Source organism: Manacus vitellinus, unplaced genomic scaffold, assembly GCF_001715985.3.
Source record: "Manacus vitellinus isolate BGI_N305 unplaced genomic scaffold, ASM171598v3 scaffold_6_pilon, whole genome shotgun sequence".
NCBI lineage: Eukaryota > Metazoa > Chordata > Aves > Passeriformes > Pipridae > Manacus > Manacus vitellinus.
This window is the reverse complement of record NW_021940750.1, coordinates 6,475,123-6,502,834: the sequence shown is the minus strand read 5'-3', so window position 1 is coordinate 6,502,834 and position 27,712 is coordinate 6,475,123. Positions and strand designations below refer to the sequence as shown.

The 27,712-nt window shown below is 39.1% G+C and overlaps 2 protein-coding genes across 5 annotated transcripts in view; one reads left to right on the top strand and one right to left on the bottom strand.

Annotated features, from left to right (window-relative positions):
* On the top strand, positions 1-27,712 carry DNAL1 (dynein axonemal light chain 1). 4 transcript variants are annotated; one of them, XM_018082561.2, is made up of 8 exons: positions 2-34; positions 2,981-3,090; positions 3,754-3,809; positions 6,513-6,568; positions 7,781-7,907; positions 8,306-8,455; positions 10,183-10,270; positions 27,625-27,712. In XM_018082561.2, the coding sequence occupies exons 2-7, from the start codon at positions 3,056-3,058 to the stop codon at positions 10,251-10,253; spliced, it is 495 nt and encodes a 164-aa protein (XP_017938050.1). In that variant the 5' UTR covers positions 2-34; positions 2,981-3,055; the 3' UTR covers positions 10,254-10,270; positions 27,625-27,712. The 4 variants fall into 4 exon arrangements, with proteins under 4 accessions (XP_008925746.1, XP_017938050.1, XP_017938052.1 ...); XM_008927498.3 differs by lacking the exon at positions 27,625-27,712 and having other exon boundaries at positions 1-34; positions 10,183-14,239; XM_018082563.2 differs by lacking the exon at positions 27,625-27,712 and having other exon boundaries at positions 8,360-8,455; positions 10,183-14,239.
* Positions 15,998-27,712, bottom strand: part of ELMSAN1 (ELM2 and Myb/SANT domain containing 1) — a 60,183-nt gene continuing 48,468 nt past the window's right edge. The window contains exons 8-13 of the mRNA XM_008926734.3: positions 26,855-26,930; positions 25,654-25,742; positions 24,364-24,513; positions 23,985-24,161; positions 23,387-23,586; positions 15,998-22,054 (exon numbers count right to left, since the gene is read on the bottom strand). Coding sequence (XP_008924982.2) covers positions 21,838-22,054; positions 23,387-23,586; positions 23,985-24,161; positions 24,364-24,513; positions 25,654-25,742; positions 26,855-26,930 — 909 coding nt within the window. The 3' untranslated portion in view covers positions 15,998-21,837. The remainder of the gene's footprint in view (positions 22,055-23,386; positions 23,587-23,984; positions 24,162-24,363; positions 24,514-25,653; positions 25,743-26,854; positions 26,931-27,712) is intronic.

Below are 27,712 nucleotides of genomic sequence, written 5' to 3'. Positions count from 1 at the left end.
AGCAACAACAATCAAAGAAGCTCTAGCCAAATGGGTAAGTACTAGAACAGTGTCTAGCTGCTTTGCAGTACTCTGTGGCATGGTGTTTGACTGTATTCAGCTAAATTTGTTTTTCAAACATTGTAGGAAATACATTTGCTTGAAACATCTGCTTTAAGAAGTTTTACAACGTAAAATGATGATTACTGTTGTTCTATAATACATTCTGTTGGATTTTCTGTATGTTCTTGTTAAATTGATATGACTGGTAAAGATGAGTCTGTTTTGCTCTCCTGCCTCATTCTGCTGTGTATGCATTGGCGTGAAGCTACAAAGGGACTTAAAGTTGGAGATGTCTTATGTTTTAATTATGCTCTTTTCATTTTACCTGACTAGTTCTTCCCACAGAATAAACAAGTATGAAATTTTCACTGAACTGAATTCCGTGAAACTTCTACATGTCTTTTGGCATGTTGTCCCTCATATTGTGCAAAGCTTAACCAGAATCTGAGTTTCTTGCTTGTTTTTCCTCTTAAAGTACTGTGTTAATACAGAAGATCATTAGTCTCGTGGTGACTGACCTGGTCTTTTAGAAAACTGTGTGTTGGCAAGGGTGTGAATATAATTTCAAATGATGGTGTAGGATGCTCTGGGGTCAGGTTCACAGTCCAGTAAAATCAGTGAGACTCCTTCCCCAGTCTCAGTGAATTTTAGATACGGGCACAGAGGTGCCGCTCCGTGTGCATGCACTACCCCCCTGTTTCTGGCCAGCTGCTAGAGCAAGGCTTTATAAATATTTTGGTCTCTAGAAATCTGGATGTGAGACAGCATGGGCAGGTACACTTGAAAGCCAGAAGATCTGTACTATCATCAGCTCAAGGTACTAGCCTGGAATTGAAGACTATTTTCATTTTGAATTTTATCATTGTTTAGTACCTTCAGAATTTCAGGGGTTTCCCAGTTATGTTGACATATCCCACAAACTTCACTCCTGCTCTCTTAATAAGAGCTAGAATGCAACAACTTGTGGACATTAGCATTACTAGAGGTGTGAACTGAGTGTTAAAAACATTTGCTCTTCCTCCCTCACTCTTTCTGCCCTTCACAACCTCAGCTCTGTGTTTCGTAGTGAAGATTTATTTTCCATTTGCTTCTCTGTCACACGTCTCTTAGAGATAATAGGCCTGTGTCAGTGAGTTTCCATTACTGTTAGGCATGAAGTGCTGAATTTGCTTTTCTATTCAGGTTATTGGGGGTGGGTCTAAATCTTCCTTTTACTACTCCTAATCTGGATCCCATGTGACTTGTACGATTGGATCTGGTGTTGTGTTACATTCTGCGTGTTTTTCTTCCCTTTGGCATAAGGGTTTACTATGCCAGCTTGACATTAGGTAAATCAAAGCAGCTTCAACTTAGCAAATATATAACCTATTCTTAAAAAAGTGTGTCTGTTCTACCTGTGGTTTCTCTATGGCATATTGTGGTTGTGCAGCTGACCTTTCTTCCAGAAGTACTTGGCAATCAGGATGAATTTTTTTCCTGCAGGTGCTCACTGCTGGCCAGAGTCTGTGTTGGAAGCTCTCTCCCTGTCATGTTTTTAAGAAAAAATGTAGTTTTATTTATGGTATGAACCAATAGATTAGAAACTGAGCATAAATGCAAATAGATACAGTGCTGTTCTTAGAAAAGAAAGTGGAAGTTTCACATTCATACAGTGATTTAGTTTATACACACATAGCCATATTCTAGCAAGACATCTGACGTGCTTATTTGCTAAATCACTAATTATGAGTAAAAATACTGTCACACTGAATTTGGACAGAATCTAGAATATAAGTAATTGTACAAGACAACGTGCTAATTTTTTATTAAATTAAGTTTCCTGAAGTATTTTGGGTTTATAAGAGGGAAAATAACATTATCAAAACCTGATCTTCTGCTATGGGATTCTTAAAGCTTTCTGGGATACGATTAATTTCATTACAAAGTAGCCATATAAACCAGGCCACACTCAGCTATCTCTCTTTTCAGTAGCTGCCTAAAATGGGAGAGAAAACAAGAGTCCTTGTTTTGAAAGCACTGAGATTTCTCCTTTGTTAATGGACCTCCAGTCCTCCCACTGAACACTGAGTGAATTGACAAAATGCTCCCTTTGTGCTGTCAGGGAGGCAGCTGTCCAAACTGCTGCTACTCCCTAAACAGATACTTGTTCCAAGTGTTTAGCCAATAATTGCCATCACTTCAGAATTTTAAAAGATTTAATAGAGTATGTTTTTTAATAAACCCAGATGCTGAAGTTATTTGGCCATGTTTCTAAGGCTTTGAACTTTACTAAGTATTTAATTTAGAAAATTATCAGCCTAGGTTGTAAAAAGGAAATTCATCTTTTGCTGTATCCTCTAAAGTGTGAAATTTTCCCCCATTCTTTTTTAATGGCTAATCACAATTTTTTTTTTAGATTCTTGACTCTATGAATCTGTTGAAGTTTTCCCCCAAAAAAACCCCCACTCCCCCATGTTCAGTTTGTGTTGTGAGTTACGTGTGAGTTCTGAGGTCTCTGGATGAAGTGGGAAGGAGATTTTTCTAGCAGAGCTTTTAAGACTCTGCTTCTGCTACAGATTGGCCAAGGCTGATGTATCCTATATGTTAGTCTCCATGGAAATACCTTAATTCAGAATTTTAAACCTCCGTCTATTTTCCATTCTTTACAGCACAGGACTCCTCAATTAAGTTCATTTAATAAACACAACTTTTAAAAAAGCATATGTAATGTGTAAGTTCTTTTGCTATTTTGAAAATAAGCTAGCCTTCCCTTTTTGTGCTACACCATCAGGAATCTTGATAAACAGGATTCAAAATGCTTTCTCTTTTCAGTAATATCTTTTAGTAGTATATTGGAATTATTTCTATAGTAATTGCTTTTGTAGTAATTTTTAAATATAGTAATTTTTGGTAATTGTGTGTAGCAGTAAGCCTCTTCCTCACCTTCTCTCTTCTTTAGGAAGAAAAAAATGGCCAGAAGGCTTCAGAGGCAAAAGAGGTAAAACTGTACGGTCAGGTTCCTCCTGTAGAGAAGATGGATGAATCTCTCTCCACACTTGTTAACTGCGAGTAAGTTCAATTAAAAACAAATTGGAAACAAAATATTCTCTTCATTCTTTTTTTCAGTTTTTGTGCTGTCCACTGTGCAAATATGTATTTACTATGTTCAAGTGTAGCCTTCAAAGCAGCAGCTTTCTCTTTTTTTTTGCCTCAGCTGAGCTTCTCTTTCCACACACAGTTGCTCTTTTTAATTCAAAGATCCCTGCGACTTACTCAGAAGATGTTAGGGTAGATTCTGTATTAATATTTGTCCCCAGAAAAATGGTATATAATTACAGGTCTGTGTTTGGAGTCTGTCAACTAACTGGCACATTTATGACCCACTCCAAAATTTATGAAAAAAAAAAAAAAAAGCAGGGATTTAAGCAGGACTTCCAGAAAGAGATTAGAGCTGCTTTAGAAATAAACATCTATGCATTTGATAAGGCCAGGCATCAAAAGATAATCCAGTATGTCATATAAGTACCTCATGGTATTTTCCCAGAAGCTAATAAAGTTCAAGAAGCCTTGATGATTTGAGGATATTTTGAGTCTGTTAACACATACAGTCAGTTCACCATCTATTGAGAGAACAATAGAAAATTATTTCTAATGCAGTGGTGTTTAGACATGGAATTCTTCCAATATAGTGATCCCATATATACTGTGAATTGATTATTCTTGCTTTTAAAGGAAACTATCGCTGTCTACAAACTGCATTGAAAGAATCGCCAACTTGAACAACCTAAGTAAGTGACAAACCAACCAGCCATAATGTTTGGTTTTTAGTTGTTTGTTTGGATATATACTGTCATTTGTTATATGTATCCAGCTTTATTTAGTCCTATTCTTATCCTTTTTTATTCCTTCCTCTTAGAACACTACAATTACAATGTTAGAATTATCAGTCTTACTGGAGAATGCATGCTTAGCAGTAATGGTGTATTGAAACAGGTATCCCTGCACTAGCCTTGACAGTTGTCTCAGTGCAAGTTTAACAGAAAAAAACCAAAAAATTCCCTTCAGTAAGCACTTCAGTACCCTTCAGTGGGCCTCACTGTGCTATTCAACACCTCATCAGTTCTAGAATGATGTTATGACCGTTTTCCACACTCGTGATGGATATAGTCTGCAGTTCAACAACTCCACAATTGCCTTATTGCTTGAAGTGAGGTTGGAGTGTTGTAGACCTGGATGGAAAAATGTTGTTCCACTTTGCAGAGGATTGCATATACTTGGTTTCATTTTGTTCATGCTTTATAAATGGATGTGCCACCTGTCTAGAAGTAGAACTTTTCTTTCTTGGACAGCTGCCTATCAAACTCATTGGGCTACTAACTTTAGGACAGAAGTCTTAATGGTCTCTCCTCAAGACTTTGACTCTGTGGCATGAGGATGGCAAAGAGCTGCAGGTCTTGGGGAGGAGCTTCCAGGCTTTTCTGTTCCCATTAAAATGCCAGCGGACAGACAAGGAACCTGGAATCTTGTCCTCTCCAACTGCACATCAATAGGTTTCTCAAAGAGCTTTATGAACTTAATTATTTTCATAATATGCTCAGACGTCAAAAAATTTGCAAATTCTAATCAGGGAAAAAAATATTCCAATAGTCTTTCCAAATAACTGTACTGTGGCATAAAACATTAAAAGCTTTTAAAGCATCTTTAATATTTATATTAATAAAAGTGGATTCAAAGCATCCAGTCTGTACCAAATACTTGATCCTAAAGCCTACGGCTTCTGTCTCTTAAAGGTACAGCAAATGAGGTACTCAGTGTCTGTTGGCTTCTGTGAAAGAGAGGGATAGCAGTACTTACAGCTATAAACAGGGTGCTAATTATTACATACTTGCTTTTGCTTATTTCAAAGAGGAAGGTGAGAAACCATTTCAAGGATCTACACTGTTTTCAGATGGAAAATATGATTATAATGTATATACCTGATATGGTAGTTATGTCAAGTAGATAATTCTGTGTAAATGATCGCACCTCTGTATCTGTACATGAGGAAGAGGTTTTAGATGACAGCAACAAGTGTTAGTTTGTATTTTAGAGAGTATAAATATTCCATGAGGGAAGTTTTTATTCCCTTAAAATATATAATATCTCAGAACAAGAGTGATAAAAAACAGTAACAGCAGTTGGAAACAATATTAAGACATGGCTTTTTAAGCAATCTGTCATTTTGGTATTTGTGTCCTTTCTTTTCTCACAGATTTCAAAAGCTAGGGCAAATCTGTGATTTATAAATGTGAGTTACAGAGAGAATAGCTGGCTAGATCAAAAGGCCATCTCCCAGCATTCTCTCTCATGGATGGGGATACTTGGGTATATTCTGGAGAATATTAGCTATAGTGGGCATAAAATAGTTTAGACTTAGTTTAAACATGAAATTTTAGACTTACTGGTTAGACTTTGTTTTTTGAGCATGGTCATGTATTAAGTTGTTGTACTTCAAAAGAAAAAGAATTTTCATTGTACCTCAACTTTTTAGTGAAAACTAATCTTCCTGTGGTTTTAGTAGGTATGGTTTCATCAGGTGTGGTTTCATCCCTGCATTTCTTGAGACAGAACATACAGCTGTTTGTTCTTGATTAGCATTGAATCTTCATCTGTAGCAATCTCAAGATACTACATGTGATGTCTATGGAGCATCTGTGGCTACTTGGCTGAAACTTGCACTGATCTTGCCCTTAATTACAGTATTTTCAATCATTATTCATACAAGAGCAAAACCAGATCATTAAGTATTTCATTCTTAATGCAGTTAACAAGTGTTAAAACATTTGTGAAAGGTATACATCTGAAGCTAATGCAGTTACATGCTGCAACTCAGTTTGCTTGTTTACAGCTACAAGAAAGTTTTTGGGATAAATGAAAATGATTATCAAAAAGACTGCTAGTTTGTGATAGCTTTGAGGTACACTAGTATTATGCTACACCCCAGCATGAACAGCTCACTTGGAAAGGAGTTTTGTCTGCCTGCTAGACGAAGTTGAAATGCCTGTCATCAGACATCTGTAAGGCAGCTTTATATGCTGCCTCTATAGAAACCAAATCTACTGCCTTAAAATAAGATCAGAACAACTTTTGCCTGAAGGAGAAGGGATATGAATTATGTAAGATCAAAACAAGCAAGTCAGCAGTTAGAGTTCAGGTGCAAGGTGAAATAATAATTTTTATTCAGTATTTATCTGGACTGAATTTCAACTAGGGAACCTACACATGAGCAGCTTTGTGTTCATGAGTGTATTTCTGAGTTGTCTCCTGTATCCATTCCTGCTGATCTGTGTAGTCAGGAGGTTTTGTTTCTGTTAGGTCATTCTTTCTTAAGACAGCCTGTTCAGAGTGCAGTTTGTAAGTAGAATATGGTGTTTTACCTGACTTCTAGCATCTTCTTATTTAAAAAAAACCCCTGTTTATTAACAAGATTTTTTTTTTTTAATCTGTTACAGAAAATTTGAGGATTCTGTCTTTGGGGAGAAATAACATAAAGAACTTGAATGGATTGGTATGTGCTTCTTAGTATCAATTCTTCACTAACAAAATGGAATACTGTCTAGAATGTGGGGTAATTCCCCTATGTTTATACAAGTCTTTGCTGAATTTAATAAAATTTTATTTTCTACTTTTGCTATGATCTGTTCACCCTCTTGTTACACATTGCTTCTGAATTTTCGGATAATCTTTCACTTTTTTTTAAAATGCTCTTCATGTTTGGAAATTCTGCTACACTAATTTACTACTCAGAAGAATTTTAGAAAGAGAGATTTTGGTGTCTTTGATAAAGATGAGCAGAACTTTTACTTGAAAACTCCTGCCATTTGTAAAGCCATGTAAATTCCACTGGCTTTACATGAATGTAATTCCTACAGACTTTTTGTATACAGAATTTTCTACCTGAAGATACTTAGGCTATTCTTTACTACAAATATTGACAGTTCTGTGAACACACACTTCCTGAGAGTCTGTCCCTTTTATGCTGACTGGCACCTGGAGCTGTATGGATTTAGAGAAGATGATCGTAGGACTGAGTCTACCAAGTAGGGAAAAATTTTCTGAGGAAAAAATTGGATCAATAATTTTGTTCCATTTTAATTCAGGGCAGAAGAACTTTTTTTCAATCAACACATTTTTAATGAATATATAAATTATTTCCTTTCTCGAGAGATACTGTGTGTTTCTTCTGCAGAATGTTTCTCTTCAAAGCTATTTCCACCTTCAGAGATGCCATATCTCTTAAGTGTAAAATACAAAGTTAATGTGTAATGACTGGTCTAAAAAACCCTCTCTGTTAAGAGAATTATGAAAGCAATTTCTGGCTAACAGGTACAAACACACGCATCTGAATGAATGATTCTCTCTCATACTGTATAACATCCTTTCTAAAGCAGTTTTTGAATCACATTCACTTCATGTATGCTTGCAGGGCACAAGCAGCAAAATTTGTCTCCTCTGCCCCTATACCTTAAGAACAACTACTCCAGCCAGCTATTTCTGGTTTTATTCTAATATTGCGATTTCTGCCCTCCTTACTTATATTTGCATATATAATTTTGCTTTTAATTCCCATGAGCATTTGTCATGCATAGTTGGGGACCCGCTTAAAATGAATATACCTTAGTATTTTCTCACATGACGTGTCCTGTACGGGGTGAAGAAAGAATCTGAAGAATAAAGGAGATGTACTTCTGCTTACCTGAATAGTCCTGTCATTTTCCAGGAGGCAGTTGCCGATACTTTAGAGGAGCTGTGGATCTCATACAACTTAATTGAGAAACTGAGGGGTATCCGTGTAATGAGGAAGCTGAAGGTTCTTTATATGTCAAATAATTTGGTGAAAGACTGGGGTAAGCCTTGCATCTCTACTCTGTAATTTCTCCTGTAGTATGATGAATGCATGACTTAAGTCACCAAGTAAAAAATAGTGCTGGTTTTGAGTCCAACTGACAAGCCTGCAGACATGTGCAGAATCCCTAAATATCCACTCATTCAAGAGAGTAAAAATAGTTAGAATGTTGAATTTGACTTCTAAGTCCAGTGAAGTTTGTGCTTTGAATCATCTTCTTGGATCTCTTTTAAAATGCATGCCTGTTCTTTAACCCGATACCAGTTAGAGCCCAAGCAGTCCCTCTCCTGTTGTATCCCATGCTCTTTAAGTTTGAACTGAGTTTGAAAGGAATGTGTGGTGCAGATGTTCTTTCCATGTTCCACAATCTGGTTGGTGTTTTCACCTTTGTGGTTACAGCAGAGTTTGTGAGACTGGCAGAGTTGCCATTACTAGAGGATCTGGTGTTTGTAGGCAATCCACTACAAGAGAAATATGCCTCCGCTGATCAGAAGAACATTTGGATTGAAGAAGCAACCAAACGTGTACCAAAGTTGAAAAAGCTGGATGGTGAGTTTGGGGCATGAAGCAGTTGGTGGGAGTTAACAGCATAATATAATGACAACCACAGGGAAATGAATCATAACCTCAGAGATTCATCTGTGTGCTCATGAAATTAATATTCCTCCCTCCGCTCTTTGGAGTTATTCTGAAGTAGTTACTCAGTTCCTGACTGCAGGATCCTCTGAGAGTGTTTGGTGGATTTTGGAGCGTTAAGTCAAAGTGGCCTTGCAGCCTACAGTTTGGCATTACTCTGTAGTTACCCAAGTCGTTTTAGCATATGATTAATAGGGAACTGAAAGATTTTGTATTAAGTAACTTAACAAGGCTTTCATCTGCCAAGTCGAATTGCAGTTTTCCCAGCAAATTTGATGTACAGTTTTCCCAACAAAAGAGGTGACGTGAGGAAGTGGAGGTAGACAGGGATATGCTCTGCTTTGCTTTGGATGCAAGGGCAAATTTTCAAAACTTCATGCAAGTTTCCTAAATGCATGAATATCCTCCTCCATCATACTGATCTCTTCTCTGTGGTGATCAGTGACAGAACCCAAGGGAATGCCCCGAAGTTGTGTCAGGGGAGGTTTAGGTTGGATATTAGGAAAAGTTTCTTCACGCAGAGGGTGGTTGGGCACTGGAACAGGCTCCCCAGGGAAGTGGTCACAGCACCAAGGCTGAGAGAGTTCAAGAAACATTTGGATAATACTATCAGGCACATGGTGTGACTTCTGGGGATAATCCTGTGCAGGACCAGGAGTTGGACTCAATGATCTTTGTGGGTCCCTTCCAACTCAGCATATTCTATGATTCTGTAATTTGTGAGCTGTCCTCTCCTATTCAAGACACTCTGATATGAAAAGATACTAAACCATGTCCTGGTTAGTAACTAAAAATTAGATAATTTTAAAATATATTTTTTAATATGGTAATTTCTGTTAATGAAGATGTTAGCTGTTCACTGTTATCCCATTTACTAAAGCAGTGAAGAGGAGAGCGGGACTGGTAACACTAACAAAGAGAATAGCAGTAGGGAAGGGAAGAGTGTAGGGATGTTGACAAGAGGAGACAGCTTAATTACAGGGAGCAATAGATGGGAAATCTATTAGCAGATTCTATCTAAAACTAGATCAACTGCAGTAAAAAGAGGAAGTGGAAGCCTGATGAGAGAATTGCACTGCTAGGAAGGGTGACCTGCAGTAGTCCATTTGTTGTTGTAGTAGGAAACACTTTGAGAGTGAAACAGAAAATGAAACAGGGCACATATTTTTACAGGCAAAAGGTAACCTTGGTAGTATAAGGTTAGACTTACTAGCCATACTAAAACTTGGTCATGTATGTCGTGGAAATAGCAGCACAAAGTAGGGGCCCCATGAGAAGGGTGCTGTACCTCACCCCAAGAGAAGGGTGATGTTGGTTGTTAGCAGTTGAACTAATGTAGTGCATCTCCCAAAGACCACTTGAGGTTGATCTTTGCAGATCCTGCTTTAGTACCTTTTTATTCCCTGTTACCCAAGAAGCTGAAAAAATATCCAACAGAAGAGCTCATCACTTGAAAGCTTTTCTATTTAAGACCGGTTCAAGTATGCAGAAGTTCATGTCGGTTAGAAACAGGCAGGAAATACAACTCTTGACTCTTTCCAACAGCTTTCAGGTAGATCAGCATTAACTATGTCTTTCTCTGAATAATCTGTTCATAAATCTTTACAGATGTTTTTCTTTTTTTTTTTTCTTTCTCTTAGGTACCCTAGTTGTTAAAGAAGAAGAAGAAGAAGGAGCAGAAGGAGGAGAAGGAGGAGAAGGAGCAAACTGATGACACTTTCTTGTTGGGTATTTAATTATTTAAGTGACTCCAGATAGCTTGGCACATAGAATTTTTATATAAAATATTTGAAGAAAATCTTTGGGCCATTTTTAAAAGACCGGCTTATCTCCACAGTCTCTCATCCAAAGAGTTAGTTACCAAAAATTGGTCACACTGATTGTGTCAAGCTTATGACACTTTCTGTAGAGACTAGTGGAGCTGAGTTTATCTGCTCTTTGGCTAGCAAGAGATCTTTACCTAAACTAACATATAGCTATTTTTAATTCCTGATTAGTGATGCTTGTTCACTCTTGGGTTGTAAGAGAACCATTTTAGCTTGTTAGGTGCAGCTGGCCAACATTTAATTGGAAACACTGAGGCCAAAAGAACAATGTTGTGACTTAGAGAACCTTACAAGCTTTGTTCTGTTTAATTTTGTCGTGGGACTCCCTCAATATTTTTAATATGCAAGTTTGCCTTTTTATTCCCTGAACTGTTATGCCAAACAGGCCCAGTAGTTGTGGATACATGCACAAAAAAGGTATTGGTCTGATGATCGTTTGTTCCTGGCCTTAAGTTTTGAAATGGGCTTTTGACATTGGAACTCAACTGCATTGCTTAGGAGGCCGTGTATAACTTATATATATTTATTTATTAAGAGGCAATGGGAATTCTTTGCATGGTTTCAGTGAGGCTAAAATATCTGCTAGCTTTTTTTTTTCATCTCTAACTAAAAAATTACTTTGGATTGGAATATGTGGCCTATTAGCCTGCAGCTGGTTCCTGGGTTTGGATTGGGTCACTGGTGGACATAATCCTTCTCAGCTCTGGAATCTTCCTATAACTAAGTAGGCTGATACTAGTAGAGAAACAAACAGTGAACAGAAGACCTGGGCTTGAGGACAGAAAAGTTTGGCTTTGGGGATACTCATTTTTTATGAAATTACAGGTGTAAGAAAAAGCACAGGTGTAAGCAGTGAGAGAAAGTGTACGTAGTCAGTGGGGAAGGTGAGATGAGATGGAAAGTGGGCATTGGGGAAAAAAGTATTGAAGATGTACTAAATATGCTATATTGCAGGGTAACTAGTTCTTATATGACTATTTCTAGTGAAAAGTATTAAAAAATGGTGAAGACAGGCCCTATTGCACTGTGGGATGCCAGTAGTGCGGTTTAAATTTTTCTCTTGGAAGAACAGATTGAGTCACCTGAGTAGATTTTTCTGCAGCTCCTTTTTGGTTTTTGACCAAGCTTTTCTTCTAATTTGTGGTACCATCTTTGTTTAAACTCAAGTGATGACAAGTGTACCTGCTGGTTCCAGCCCAGACATAGAAGGGGTGGAGGCAGAACACCACTCTTAATTATTTTGTTTGTGAAGGTGTGGCAGGAATAGAAATCTTGGAAGTCATGGTCAGGAAAAAAAAGGTAGAATTGGCCCAAGCAACAGTGGTACTGACCTCAAGCTCCAGGTATAATTGTAGTAGAAGATATTATCTCTCTTATCAATTTCTAAGTGCACTAGGAAATAGATGATTACAAGACAATCACAGTTTGTTTTCAATATATTGCTACTTAATCTGTGATTGTTAGAGGAATTCTAAAGCATTCCAGTTTCAATTGGCAATTGCTGATGAGGTTCGAGTTTGATTTAGATCTTACTAAAAAGGTCAAGAGCACAATAGCAAAAACTGTGGACATTCTTCACTCAGCACAAACTATTTCCAGGTAGCTGTTCTCTTGACCAGAAACTGGTTTTGTAGTTAACTAGTTCACTGGATTTAGCTTACAGACAACTTCATATTGGTATGTTATTTCTTTTAGAAGTATTCTCCTCGCTTTATCATTAGTAAAGGCACCACTGACCAAGAAGCACCATGGGAGAGAGTGCCTATAGCCAACAGCCATTTCATACGGGTGTCTTCTGAAGCTAAGCCTCTCAGTTCACTTGGAGCCAACCACTCTTGGCAAAGTGGATGTGCTTTGGCAGTACAGAGCCTATGGCACATGTGAGCCCTACTGACCCCATTTGCTGAGGGGGGGGCTGTGCCCTTGACGACTGTAATTGAAGTGAGGGAAAGTGTGGGTACCATGAACCAGAGCTTGAGTGACACAAAACTTGCCTTCTGAATGCTTCCAGCAAACAGAAATGTCAAATTCATCTCTGTGTTTGGAGATATTTTCAGAATAGACCGTGTGGTGCTCTTGTCCTAGCGCTTGGCCACAAAGAAAAGTGTTTGAACCTGTGTACCTGGTGCCTCCTAGAACAACATCTGCAAGTGTGGTGTGTATGGCTGGGTTAGCTCCTCATGAGATGTGACAGGAGAGAAAGGGACTGACGAACACAGGCCAATGCCAAGAAATCCTGCTGGTTGATCTTTTAATATCTAAATATGGTCTAAGTCTGTACATTTCTGAAGGTCATGTTAGATACAGCAAATACTCTACACTTTGGCTATTTTTGGACATTCTGAGAGCAAAATAGAAACAGTGTTCTGACTACATGGTGACAATTGAAATGAAATACAGCTCCATTGACAAGCCTTGAGGGATAAGAGCAGTTCCTGGCTCTTTTAAGTGACCACTAGAGGCTACACCTATGGGAATCAGTTCAAGAACTGTTGTAGATGGTGGTGGAGCTGGATATACTGTGTGGTCCACTGTCACTGGCTCCTTCCACACATTTAACAGCACAAATTCCAAAGCTCTTTTTTGGGGGGCTGCACTGTAAGCACCACCAAAAAAGAAAAAAAATTATTGAAGGAATGGAGCATCCAGTCTCAACACAATTATAACAGCAGCATGAGATACAAGATTTCCCTCACCTTTCATCCTTCATATATTAGCATATAATTAAAAACCTTTCTCATAAAAACTATGTATCAGTCTCAAGGAGACAATACAGTAAGAAAAGAATAAACTGTGGCTCGTGTTTGTCTGGAGATGCTTCATCTTGAAGCTGGGTGAGAGCTTTAGCTTAACCTTGCTTTTCCTAGTGAGTCATGATTATTTTCAAGACCAACCCCCCCCAACTTTTTCTCCTCCAAAATAAGTTTTCCTCAGTTTTTAAATTTGCACTTTAAAATTATGCACTGGATGTGGTGGAAGACATACAGAGGTGGTAGAATTAGAATAGATGGTTTGCATATTGCTGGTGCTACACAATGTCACGAATAAGCTGACAGCGACACTCGGCCTGTGCGCCTGGAGGGACGGCCGAGGGAGATGCGGGAAGGGCTGGCTTTCACTGGTACACTTTGCTCTTCCCTAGCACACCACATCCAAGGAAGGAGTAAGCACATTATTATTCATGGATGAAAAGAGTACCCATGTAAAACATGCAAGCCATGTGGAATTCTGCTTTTCCCTGTGAATTTACGGAGGAGTAGCATCCACTTTATTCCTTAGAGAAATATCCTAAAATTAAATTAGTAGTAGGAAACAGCTAAGTTTTTTGCTTGCTTGTTGGCACGGTGCCCTGTCTTCAAAAGAGCTGATATATGCAGTGATTTTTGAGAACTGCTGGAATAAGAGACCTGAGGACCAGCAGATGACTCAGGTTACATTAGAAGTAGGCTCATCTAGAAAAATCTTCAAGCAAGAGAGCACTTTTAACATCCCCTTTGGCTATCTTTTGTATACATAATTTTGTAGCATGAAAAGCTGTTCAATTTGCTGTGTTTAAATTATTTAGGCCTATGTTTATAAATGTTATTCTGTGAAACTTGGTTTAAAAATAATATAACCTTATTTTATACAAACGTCTTTGGTTGTTGTGTAATGAAATAATTCAGCTTGTGAAGACTGTTCAGAAATTCAATTTTGTTCTCATTAAACTTTCCTAGCTGCTCAGGGAGCAATGTATTAATAGTATGATAGCATGTAAATGCTGTTCCTTATTGCCTCTCTATTTTAGAACAGAAAATAACTTAAGACTTTAAAAATGCTGATATATTGTGATCGTTGTCATCTGATACATAAATATTTTTCAATCTTTTAAGACACTGGTTGTCAGAATTTGTTCTTAGGTCCTAAGAGGTCCTTAGGTCTACTATTGCTATATAGGAAAAAAAATCCAAATAAGTTAAAGAAATGGCTATTCTTTCTTCAGTACAAAATTACTAATTCACTTTGAATTTAAATTCTGTTAACAGCAATATACTATCAGTTCCATTAAACCCAGATAAGGGAAGGCTTCTCTAATAGAAACTTTAGCCTTCAGTAGACTGTGTCACTGAAATGTAATTTCAAAACTGTGACATAAAGAAAACACTTTGTACGCCACAGCCCGTCTCAGTAATGACAAGAGCAGCATCCTACAGTGATGGTTGTAATGCTATTTAAAAAACATAGGGAGCTGCTGCAGAATTCCTCACAATAGCACTAATTCAAAGCTTACTAATCACTAAAATGTTTTATAAGGTCTCTTTCAGTAACTGAAATAACTTCCAGAAGCTTGGGCTTAGATCCACCAGTTAAAAAAAGATGGAAACCGAAATGTCAAAAACTTGTGACTTTTTTGATAGTCCAAAGTTTGTTTGCATGGCTTCACAGTTTTAGTACAACTAAACTTCAGCACTTTTGCCAGCTGGCTTTGATGGGAAGGCAAACACATTTATTTAAAGCCTTAAAGTCCTGATCTGTTATCTCAAGTGAAGGCCTTGGTGTTCCCTGTCTCTTCTGCACACCAAGCAAAATACCACTTAATTCTCCAAATGCTATTGCTGATCAACAGCCACAGGCACAGGACTAAGCTAAAGCAAGGACTTTTACACTGAGATGAAAAAAAATGAGCATTTTCCTGTCTTGGGCTGAGTCTTTCTCCTGCCAGCTTTGCTAAGAACATTGAAATGAAACCATCAGCATAAATTAAATAAACCAAAAATAACAGCTAAAAATAAAGCAGGTATGCTGCCTTAGATTCTCACTGCAATCTCACAGGAGGCCGGTCAGGCACTGGTACGTGTTCCTGCCATCTGCTTTGTGCAGCAAAACATTTGCAGCTTTTTAAGATGTCATGCCCATAGGTGTGAGAAACACGTATGTAACTTAGTTAACTAAAAACAATTAAGTACCAAAGCAGAAGGAAGGTGTTTTGAGGATGGATGGACACATATGGATATTTAAAATCACAGCAAGAAATCCAGCTACTGCCAAAGGGAACAAAAATAAGTGCTGTGTAACAAAATAGGTTTAAAAACCCCCTTAGATTCAGGTAACAGACAAGTTTTTTTAAACTCTACCATTGAAAAATGTGGTGCAATGTGATTTACAACTGAAGCCACCCAGGAATGTGATGCAGGCCCCTCAGGTACTAAGTTACTCCATGATGCCTTTGCTCTGCCCACTGTCTTTGTAGTTGTTTCAGGTAGTGTCAGACCTCACTGGCCTTACTTACAGCACAGCGGACCCAGAACTATTCCCCGTGAATCTCCAGCACACTACCAAGGTTGTTTCTGGCTTTCTGTGAGGGTGCTCAGCTTCAAGTGGAACACACACCCCATCAACACTTCTGTAAAGCAATGGAGCCACATCTGCCAGTTATTTTCTTGGCTATAAGACATAAAACACATTGCAGGCAGGTGTCTTGGGGGAGAGGTTTACACTGAGAAACAGCCTCGAGGGTTGCTATGAAAAACACAGGCGAGTATGATGAGAGAGCAGCCTGGCTAGAAGGACTCCTGACAGCTTCCTCTGCACCACAGCCAGCCTGAGCCCCCCAGACACTCCCTCATACCATCAAAAAACTCAGCTATGAAACGATTTTTAAACCTCTTTTAATAAAAGGTATTTTAGATATATAGAGGATATTAAGTAAATAAGTTACATAGTACATTACAATCACATCAGCAAGATTTCCTTTAGTGTATTAATATTTTATAAAAAAGCACACAAAAAATAAATTCAGTCCAGTCTATCACAACTGTACAGCAACAGGTAAATATATTTATATATGTACATTTTAAACACATAACAGTCTTTTAAAAGGTGCCCTAGGCAGCAGACACACAAAAGGAAGTGTCTGCTCACTTGTTAAAATAAAAGTAATATACTTTATTATAAAGCATTTATACAGTAATTACAAAGGCAGACTGCTCCTGTACAGTACACCAAAGCTTTGACTACAAATTTAAAAACAGAACATAAAAAGAATGAACACAAAAAAAGTTCATATCAAATCTGAACTACAAGGGGAAAAATACATGTGGTAAAGCTGCAGGAAACTTTTTTAAAATACACAATTACATTTCTATAAAAATATATGTTGTCATCTAATCTGGAGTAGTTAAGGGGTTTTTCTCAGGCTCAGCTGTCAGTGGAATCTTAGTCTTGGAAAGAAAGATCCTTAGACAGCTGGGAATTCAAAGTTTGTGTCTTCCTAACATATGACACAGGAGAGAAGGAGGGCGAGTAAAGCAGCTGAACCCAAGTGACAAATTTATATAGAAACTCGAAACTCACCCCCACAGAAATCAAACATGATTTGTAGACTCTGCTTCTCTGTCTCTTTAAAGCTTTATGAACTTCCAGACATAGATCAGAAGATAAAGCAGGGAGAAAATCTGTGTGGAAAAATGTGGATTAGAATAAGGTTTCTGGCAGAGGTAAGCACTGGACTGAAAGTGCCATTGTATGAAAGCAGAGAAGACTCCTAGGGCCAATAGTCCTCTCTACTCCCATTTCTTTAAAATAAAGATATGTATCTATAGAGACTTTCTAGTCCACTGCCTGAAAGAGAATTAAGAAGTGTGTAACTGCTGAGAGTGGTTTAGGAAACACTTTTTTTAAAATGTTGATTTTAATCTAAGCTTGTTGCAATGATAAAAATAACCAAAACCTCAGTCTGACAAACCAGAGAGTATTTTTAGCTAATTTGGACGTTGTCTACAATGGGATTTAACAGATGAGTTACCTTTAAGCTTTTGAATTTCTATCTCCGCCCTGCCTTTAAGCAGCTCCATTCCTACCTGTTCCTAGCCAGCAAAATGCCACAGTCCTGCACAGCTGAGTGAAATTCTGTAGGCCTTCAACTTACAGAGCTGAGTTCTCGCAGATACCATTAGCTGTATCAGTAAATGAACAAACATAAAATAAATTAAAAAGCAGAGTGGTTCTTGCAGCAAGACTGCAAAACACCTGCAGCTATATCAGATATGCATCACACGTGCATGCATCTATCTAGTAGTTACATTCTAGTAGTTACATACACACAGTCTTAAAAAAATCAGATGCTATCCCATGCAGATCACAAACCTGACAGATTGAATTTATTTGTAACAGGCAGAAAGAAGCACAGGCAGAAGTACGTGATCAGGGCAAAACGTGACCTGTCGCTGCATCTCCGTGATGCCCAGTGCTGATATCAGGACTCAGGTAACAGTTTTGAAATACAGTCACCTGAAGCCTGATCTTGCACTGTAAAAGGCAAATCTATTAGCACACAGAATTGCAGTCTATAAATCTTGTATTTATTCCCACAGAAAGAGCTAAAGCAAAGGGACGCCTTCTTCAAACTTAATGACTGAGCTTTTACTGCCTGTTTTCTAAATTAGCAGCAAACCCTTACACTAAATGGGGATCAATCAGTAGGCCTTTAAATGATGGAAAATAATGACCATGGAGTTTTAAAACAGATATATCAACAGAACATAGACAAGAATTTTGTTTGGTTTGGGTGGTTTTTTTTAAAATCCTAACTGAACAACACAGCCTGTACTGCAGTAAAGAGCCACTCAAGTTATTTTCTCCCCACTAACAGTAGGAACATGACTCACTCCAGATTAGACAAATTCAGTTCAAATGCTTTGTCCACAGAAATTGGGATTGGTTTTTGGGTTTTGTTTTTGTTTTTTTTTTTAAACAATTCTCTGCCAAGTTTTGCTAGTAGGCACCATCTAATTCAAATGTAGGATCAATTCCAAACTCCTACTGTAAGCAGGGGGGGCAGCAGGTTTGGTTTTGCTTGTTTGTTTTTTAAGATGATACTTGGAGAAATAGTTTTCCTTATTACCATGACAGAAAAGAGGTCTTCTGGTGGCTACTAGCAATTTGTAAATATGCTCAGAAACATTCCAACTTGATGCCACTTACTTGGAACATTTATCTGATTGTGGTCAGCCATGCTAACCCACAGCTGTTAAAGAGGTTATCCTCAGAAAAAGCCCTTTTCTGATTTTCTCCCAGTGACAGACCTCACTGTGTCCACTTTTCCTGTTCTCTTATACTGCAGCAGGGTGGGAGAGGAACAACCAGTACTGGAATCAGTGTATAATATACACAACACTTTTGTGCAAGTAAAGAAAATCTCCAATTTATCCTTATCAGCACCTCAATGCTTTGTCCCCGATCAGAGGAAAAATTATATCAGTTTCCTAAAATAGGGAAAAATCAGTGAAAGATCTGGTCTTTGGAAGACTATAACAATGCTTGCATTCATGCATCATTGTATTTGAAACAATTGGTACTTAATGCAATCCCATGATTTGCTCCCTAAATCTTTGTTCTTCAAAGGATTCAACTGATCATTTTATCTGATCAGTTGTTTTTCACCATAATTTGTTGTGCCTTAGCTAAAACTACTTCAAGCTTGAAAACTCCTAAGGGCCATGACTAAATGTTTGCTCACTATCACCCAGGCAGACTTCCAGACACTAAAAAAAATAAATTAGTAAATGCATGTGACGTACAGAGAAGGTAAAAGGCAGGGAAATACCCTGATTTTCTGCCCATAAGGAGACGAGTACATTTCAGCACAAAACTCTTTGCAGATTTACCTTACAGGAGAACAGACATAAGTTCTTCTAGCTTAGCAACCTATTTTCTAGCTGGAACTATACCTACTTCATCCCGTCCCTCACTTTTTCCTAAGCATCTGCTCCTTATCACTGTTAGAAACAAGACCTGAAGCTAGACAGAACTTTGGTTTGTCCCAATATGAACAGCTTTTCCCTAAGAGATTACATTGATTGATTTTGTACTGCTTTAGCAAGGACAGTAAAAGCATTTTCCTAAGACACTTTGATTAACTTTATTTTAGTTCTCAAGTTTAATCAGATCTCCTCCCCAATCTAAAAAAAAAAATATTCATTTTTTTGCCGTGTTTCTCAATGTGTGTGAGTTCCGCCTCCATTTCTTTATTATGTGTTTCTAGACCTGCTGCAGCACAGGTATTCCAGACAAATACATCCCTTACAACAGGATCAGGTTCTACATCTATAGAGTAGAATATCTACATTACTTTAAATCCTATTTAGATACACTCACAAACCCTGCTTGTTTCTGACCTGTTGCCCTGCAGTTCTCAGGATCTGGCAACTTCCCAGAAACATATGTCAGAACTGTGTTTATTTGCATCATTTTTTTTTTACTGGAATTAATTCCAGAACTATAAGTGGACCATGAGGTCCAGCTGCTTCATCTACTCTCCATCCTGGCACAGTGTGCTAAAGCTTCTGTTCTCCCCAAGGGCCCTAGGATAAAGGCAGAAAAGCATTTTCTCCAATTTATAAAAGAAAAAGACAGAACAATCAACACTGAAACTCTTAATAAGAAGACTGATTTGCTTAAGCTTCTTTTTAAAGATTAGCAGCTTTTAGTTCTTTGCAGTTTTTGAATGATTTTAACAGTTCATGAAGTGCCATCTGCTTCCACAGCCTAGTTAGTCAACAAGACCCATGCATGAAACAGTCATCCAAACGCTGAAAGGAAACCCAATTTTGACAGGAATGAAAAATACAATCTTGGCAGAAAATTGAACACTTACAGGCAAAAGTGTCAACATTGCAAAAAGTGCAGTCCTCATGATACTCCTACTGATTTTGTAAGAGTAGTAACTGTTTCTGCTATTAAGAAAAAGGATTCTGTGCAAAGGCATAGATATGTGAAAGCAAATATGGTACAACACGAGCCTCCCAAACAAATGAGTGAAGCCATCATGGTTGCATAAAACCACAGGGCAGGAAGACTGCCAGATGGCATGCTGGAGTTAAAGCCACTTTCCATAGATAACCAGGAATTTATCTAGCAGCTTGAAGGGTCAAGATTTTTAAAAAAAATATGCCAGTCAGGCACAGTCTGTAGTTCACATCCAACAATGTCTCTTGGATCCCTGCTCAGGAATGCAGGAGCGACTGGCTCCTTCAGTACTGCCGGTATGACACAGTGCCAGCACCCAGGAAGCTGGGGATCAGTGCTGCTCCAAGGACTGGCTGGAGGGAGGGAGCGGGGCAGCCACGGTACGGGCTGGGACCAACCAGTCATGAAGCACAAGGAAGTGATCCAATTCTCTGCATCCTTACAAAGTAATGATAAATGTGGGCTACAAGATGTACAGAACAATCCTGTGCAAATCTAACATCTGTCACCTGGACCACTTCTTCTTAACTCTCTTTCACCAGGAGCTTTTGGTGGATAGACTTTTTGGCTATTAGCTTGTGTCAGTTCTGAAGGAAGAGTCAGCCTTTCAGCAGAACAACCCAGCAGGCAGTGCTGCACAGCCACTGGTGTGTAAATAGGTGACAAGTTTCTCCTGCAGGAATTTCTTCCTGACAGGAAGTATTTGGGAAACTAGGACCCCATCATAAAAGCTCTTGATGATGGCAATTTCAAGGAGTAAATGAGGGATGCCACAAGACAGAAACAGATATTGAGAGTTAAAAAACATTCACAGATGCACCACTGCTGGAGATGAGAGTCCATTTCTCCCATCTCTGAGGTGCACACAATCCAGTGCACAAAACTTGGGTTCATTTTCACTAAACAAACTTGCTCCCATTTATGCAAAGTCAAACCCAGCAGTTTTCATTTCAAATTGCACTTGTGAAGCCCAGACTACTTTCCTTAAGGTTAATCAAAGGCATACTATTTTGTTTTCCAAGATGAGACAACCTGCAAGGCCTGTGGCTACTCTAATCCCACAGAGTATTTTTATATCCACTGCTGCATTCTTAATGCCATAAAAGAAATTACCTCAGGCTTCTGTTTGAAAAATAAAACTTCCTCTCAAAAGGAAGAAGAGTGTCTTGCTCATCCCACTTTTCATTTTTGTGAAACAGAGGTCAAAAGTGCACACTATCTTTCCACAAAATTTGTTGTCTGCCTGAATAATTGCTCAGAAAGAAAGGCAGGAAAGCATAACAGGAAGGAGAACTTGCTGAGAAAGGAAACATCTAGAAGTCACCAGTCTCACAGTAACTGGATACACTTAGCTCAGAGTAGAGTTTCATTTTCTTGCTCTGGTCTGGAAAACTTTATATTCAAGAGTCCTGTTACCATGATTCCTGACAAGAACAAAAAGAAAGGTCTGACTGACCTGAGAGAACTCACTTCCACTGCAGGTGACATAGTCATATTATGTACCTTGGGTATCATTATAAATAGAACAGAAATCTTATTAGTCTTAAAAAAAAAAATCCAAGTTATCCACCATTCTGGCTTGGTCAGTACTGGCAAGGTGAAGTGGAACATGTGGCATGAGGAAATGGCAGCACTGAAACCGAGACCTGATGGTTCAGGTAAGAAAGTGCAAGCAAAAGAAGTGAGACCACCAAGAGGGAGGTTGGGTCCAGCCTTACTACTCCCTCCACTTCTGGTCAGCTGCTATATTTCTCCATCTTCATCTGAGCTTGCACTGCTGCTGCCACTGCTGCTGCTCCCACTCTCGCTGCTCTCTTCCTGCCGGGCCTGGCTCTGGGCTGCTGCTGCCGCCGCCGCTGCCGCCGCCTCCTTCTCTTGCTGCCTCAGTGCAGCCGCCTTCTTTTCCTGCTCCGCGTGGCTTTTCATGTGAGCACTGCGGCTCTTCACCTTGTAGAACACCCTGAGGAAGGCACACGTGTACATTAGCAGTGGTCTCTCCTATGACTTCTCCAAAAGAGCTTCTGCTGCTCCAGCCTCAAGTTTGTGAGCTTTAGCACCGGAGCTCACACGCTGCCATTGCAATAGAGCATCCACAGCAAAAACCACTGCTGACTTGGCATGCCAGCACAAGGCGGAATGCCAGCAGGAGATCCTGAGCACCCTCAAACCACTTGCTTCATTTCTTAATATGGCTATTTCCTCTTATTTCGCATTCAGCTCTAAATTCAGAGGTGCAGTGCTGGTATCAGAATTATGCACATGCTGCGTAACACAACCGGACCCTGTTTTTCAGGCATTCCCCTGTGCTGGGAAAATACAAACACGGAGGCAAACGATGGCCCAGTGCCCCTCCTGAGCCTTGTGCACACAGCTAGAAATAATTGAGCTTTTTCCTTCTGACTTTGCACTTCTATGATCTGTTCCTCCATCTTTCGCCATTAACTATTTGGATTTTGCATCAAATGCCACAAGAAAAGATTAGACACCATTAAGAATCCTTTCCTGATTGTCCTTTGTCAGAGGCCAAGACCAAATCCTAACTGCCTGACCTCTTACAGCACTGCCTTTTCCAATGCCCTGAGGGCACAGAGACAGGATGCCTTCAGGAAAGTCCCAGCCACAGCAGGAATCTGTCACAGCCCTGGTGAGGTAACTGGACAGATTGCATTTTCTTGCCATCCTCTAGCTTGGTGTCTTTTTTAAATAAAGGGATAACCACTGGTATTACAAGACTCTCTTGTTTTAAAAATGAGCAATTTATGTAGAAAACTGAATTACAGTTATGATTCTGTTGGCAACAAACCTACAAAAACTGCTAGAACTGTGTAAGGAAAGACAAACATATTTTACATCCACTAAAGATGAGTGCAAATTTAACTAGATGAACTATGTACCTACTGGCCTAATCCCTGCTGCTATAACAATGGTAGTGTCTTACGTTTCTACACCGCTGTTATTAAGTCTACACCATGGTTTTAATATGTGATCCAACAAATACACAGAAACTACTCATTACAAAAATGCAAGTGTTACAGTGGGGCAATACAGCAGCTGCTTGAAAGTACAGCTTAACACCAAACAGTGCACACAGTTGAAATGCAGGTGGTGTCCTATTCCATTTGAGGAAAAACAGTCTGTAGTTTGCAAGTATTAGTGGGGCAATAAGTCATTAAAATTATTGCAATATCTCTGGCCTAAACAGAAAGATGAAAAGCTCATTTGAGAAAAAGCTTCCACAGGAGATGCCCTACAGTGATTCTGTGCCTATTGCTGGAAGCAGAGTTGCTCTTACCTGCCACATTTTTTACATGGAAATGTGTTTTCTGTGTTTTGAGTTTTACTGGTAGCATCTGATTTTATCTTCTGTTTCCGCTTCTTCCTCTGCACTGGAGCAGTAATAAGCTTTCGAGGCTTCATGGTTGTCTCCCTTGGCCTCCTTCCAATTCTGCCTGTGACAGTTGCCTCTTGATTCCTTGTATTGCCATCACTTGCCTTTGGAGAGAGGGGAAGAGTTAAGGCAAATTGACACTTAAACCCACCATCAGAAGGAAAACAATGGCTGAGCTCCTGTGCTTCCTTTATTCCAGAACAAGGTTTTATTTAATGAGAAAGTCTTCAGGCTTTCAGGACATTTGTCATCATGGTCTTATGTGTGTACCAACCACAAAGAATTACATTTCATTTTTCTTTCTTATGCATCCCAGTTCTCCCCTCACAGCACAGAATCTGGCTGATAGTAATACTCTGAGCTACTTCAGTCCAGTCTCTTGCTCCGGGAGAAGTTGGAAGTGGAAACTTTTTACACCTGGAACTGCCCACCTGCTATTTTCTAAACTACTTGCAGAGTGAAGATGGCATAGAAAGCACAATATGCACAATGCAGCACTTACTATTATACCATCTTGTAGTGTCTGCTCATCTTTGAGAGCATCTGCACTCCTCTTTCTGTTTTCTAACCCTTCCTCCGCCTCCTCTTCTTCCTCCTCTTCCTCCTCCTCCACATGCCCCTGTTCTTCGCTGAAGATGTCCCTTCTGAGAGGAAGAACACGTGCAAACCTATGGGAACTCTTAATCAGAAGATAAAGGAACTGTTAATTTTGGTGTCTGTAAGTAAATGTCATTATGTGATACAGGACACAAGTTTATGAGTCTGGACTCCTCCTGTAGAGGAGCCAGACTGTTTCTGCTTTTGATTTGATCAGCAAATGAGACAACACACAAGACTTCAAACCACAGTCCAAAAGAGGTGAAAGAAATTTAGGAAATTACCTTGATGTCAACTTCAGCTTCGTCTTTCATAGATCTCTCATTAGCACCATCAATGTCCCCGAAGATTAAGGTCCCATTCCGACCAATTTTCACCTGTTTCTTGTATGTGTAGTAGAATTCCACACACTGAGCCACTGTTTTGGTTTTTATCTGGTGTTTAAAAAACAAAGTCCAATGGATCACATGATTATAAGAAGGCTTATAAATAATTACTAAGGGTGCAATAAATATACTTCATATTTTCTTTCCTCAGTAATCTCCATTCCACCACAGCTGCTGCTAAAGCCTTCTTTTCTGTGTCACACTCACCTGTATGCCTCATCCCACAGCCCATCCCCTATTGCCATTGTTATTCACTTAGAACTACAGGACCAACTTTCCAAAGAAAAGCTGGTCAATGTAAAGGTGACAGAACCTTAAACTTTGTAAGCTTAATGCACCTCTTGGCCTCTGAAATGTTCCAGTTGAGCTGTCAGCCTTGAAAGCAGCCTTTCAGTTTTATGGGGGAGCTTTATTTTCCAGTAGCACTTCAGAGAAGACCAGACCAGAATACCAATCCAAAAATGGAGATGAAGGTTTGCGGCCCTTTCCCATTTTGGCCACATGCATTTCATAGGCATATGATGGTAGACAATTTTCAGTACAGACCCATGAACCATCTACATATCCTGTATCAGTGATTTTTCTGAAAGTTTTGGAATACATTCTTAGCTTCTGAGCTTTTGCAACTTAAATGCCTTTGGGAATTTATTCAGTAAATATGTATCGGCTCCTGGTTTTGCACTCTGCTTCAGTGATTTCCCCCTTGCTGACATGTCATACCACATCAAAATATGGGAGTGATCACTTTTACATCATTGTCACAAGAAACTGGAAAGAGAGGTCCTAAAGAGAGGTCCCATCATTCACACATCCCCTAGTGCTTTCCATCAGTGGCAAGGATGTGTTTCTATTTGTTTCACAGGCAAGCCATTTAAGCCAAACATTACCAGCGCTCTATAAATATGCCCTGCAGAGGAGTTATCTGCAGCATGGACTAATGGAAGTAATGCAGCAAGTACCAAGGTTAAGGAAACAACAACAGTGAAAGGAACGCTACTGTTCTGGCTTTCTAGTGAGATTTTATGCTGTGCTGGATGATAAAATTTCTCTGAAATCTTCTGAGTGCGGGACTTAATGCTTAAAACTGAGGTTTCAGAAAAAATCAAGATTGAACTTCCTATATTAAATGCTTAACAAACATGTAAGAATGTATCATTGTTGTAATTTTAAAAAAAAAAAGTTACTTACAAGCTTTTGGACTAAGAAAAAGTCTTTCTTGTAGATTGCAATGCCTTTGTTGAATAACTTTTTTTCCGCAACTTTCCACTTGTCTGATCCTGCAGGTAAAAACAAAAGTTGTAATGGAAGCCCATGCTATTTCAAATGATCTTTTCTTCATGTTTGCCTTAAATAAGACTAATACACACATATAAGGGTGCAGTCTCTCCTCACACCTACTCCAGCAAAACTGCAGATTGCTGTTAAACCCTCCCCTACTGCTCCACCTCAGTTCTCCTCTCGTCACTTCCTTTGTGTTAGATCTAATGCTCCTCACCACAGGTTAACTCAGTTCAGCTTGAAAAACCACTCAATTAGATGAACTAAGATGTTGCCCAACCAAACAGCAATGTGAACAGACATACTTTGTGGTGGCCCAGTCACTAGATTTTATAGACAGGAAATGGTGGGGCAGGAGAACAGGATCTTCTCTTCCAGCAGCAATCCACCGTACTTGAAGATTTATTACATCTCAAATATTCCTTGCCTCTAATAATAAACACATTTTTAACTTCTTCCTTCCTTTTAGATATTAATCAAGTAATATTTGCCAACCATTGCAGTAGTGTGTAACAATGAAGAAATGTAATTTCTATGCTTTACCACCTTACATCAGGTCTTTCAGGTGTCTCAGGTTACTCTTGATCACTGAAATTATTGTCACACAGCTGACTACTTTCTAATTAGGTGCAAGACTACAGAGGCAGTTTATGACATTTAAATTTTGCAGAAACACTGACAGGCATCAAGAGCTGGCTGAGGCTTCTTCACCAAGCTTGAAAGCTCTTTGTCATAAAACCCCTGCTTAATGCTACCCTGGAAACTCATGCCAGACAGGCTGTGATTCTAAGGCAATGGCAGCCTTTCTTTCTATCTTTCTGCATTCTCTGTGGCTTAGTGCAAGGGATTGCATTTTCTTTTCCCCATAAAAGAAATCAGAACACATACATATGCCAACACACACATGCACATATTCAGAAAGGTGCAGTGTTTCTTCTAAGTGTCATAATTTGCACAGGCAAAATTTCTGGCATGTCATCATTTGATTTATGGGAGAGGAGTGGTCTTTTAATCTTATTGTAATGTTACAGAGTTCCTCAAAAAATCAGAAAAATAACAGAAAAATTCCAGTATGATAAGCAGGCAGCACAGAGTTATTTGGTTAACAAACCTGTGTAGTGATAATCTGCCAAAGGGTGGGTAGGCGGTCGCACTGGCCTCTTCAACAGCAGTTTGGTCAGAGCTTCCTAAGATAAGTACAAGTAAAATAATGAATTTAATGCTTGGGGTATTAAAAACAAATGTCAGGCAATTGTTAATCCTCCCCTTTTTGTGGCAAGCTAACTGAAAAGAACCATAGCACAGTTTAACAGTTGAGACAACTTTAAAAATTACGTTCTTGACTATCCACTTAGTCTTGGGTACCACAGGCAAGTGGTATGCTCTTATCACTTCTTCACGTCTGTGAATTGATACAATCACCACAGTACTGGGAGAGAGCCAATTCCATAGACAGAGACCGTGCAGCAGTTTCCTCTCATTAACCAAAGGCCTCTATTACATACATCCAAAAACACTGCCCTAAATGATGCCTGCCTTACACATCCAAGTTACTGTGATCTGATCTCACTTAACTAAGCAATATTTCAAAATAAAATAGCAGTCACACGACTGAAAGATTCCACACACATACACAAAACCCCCCACCTCTCAAGCTGCTTTTTCACTTGTATTTAAACTGGAAGTGCTTTCAAAGTTAGTAGGAAGGTGACAACAGTCATGCTTCCACTGGCAGTGTAAACCACCTGAACAACAAGCTCCTGCTGCCAGAGGCAGTCCTGCTCCTCCCTAATGGCAGCAACAGCACTCACAACATGGGCTGGCAGAAACCCAACACACGCACACAAAAACTACTTCGTATTTGTTCTCTTCTCCATACAGGTAAATGCAGTATCACAAATTCAGCGCCAGGGGACAAGAAACAAGCAGTCAGGCAAAAGTGCGGGATACTCCTGACCACTCCCAGAAG

Bases quoted from the DNA above. Each gene is read 5' to 3' on its own strand.
- DNAL1 (XM_018082561.2), top strand. From the start codon at position 3,056: ATGGATGAATCTCTCTCCACACTTGTTAACTGCGA. The intron at 3,810-6,512 runs GTAAGTGACAAA...AATCTGTTACAG, and splicing joins CGCCAACTTGAACAACCTAA to AAAATTTGAGGATTCTGTCT. The intron at 7,908-8,305 runs GTAAGCCTTGCA...TTGTGGTTACAG, and splicing joins TAATTTGGTGAAAGACTGGG to CAGAGTTTGTGAGACTGGCA.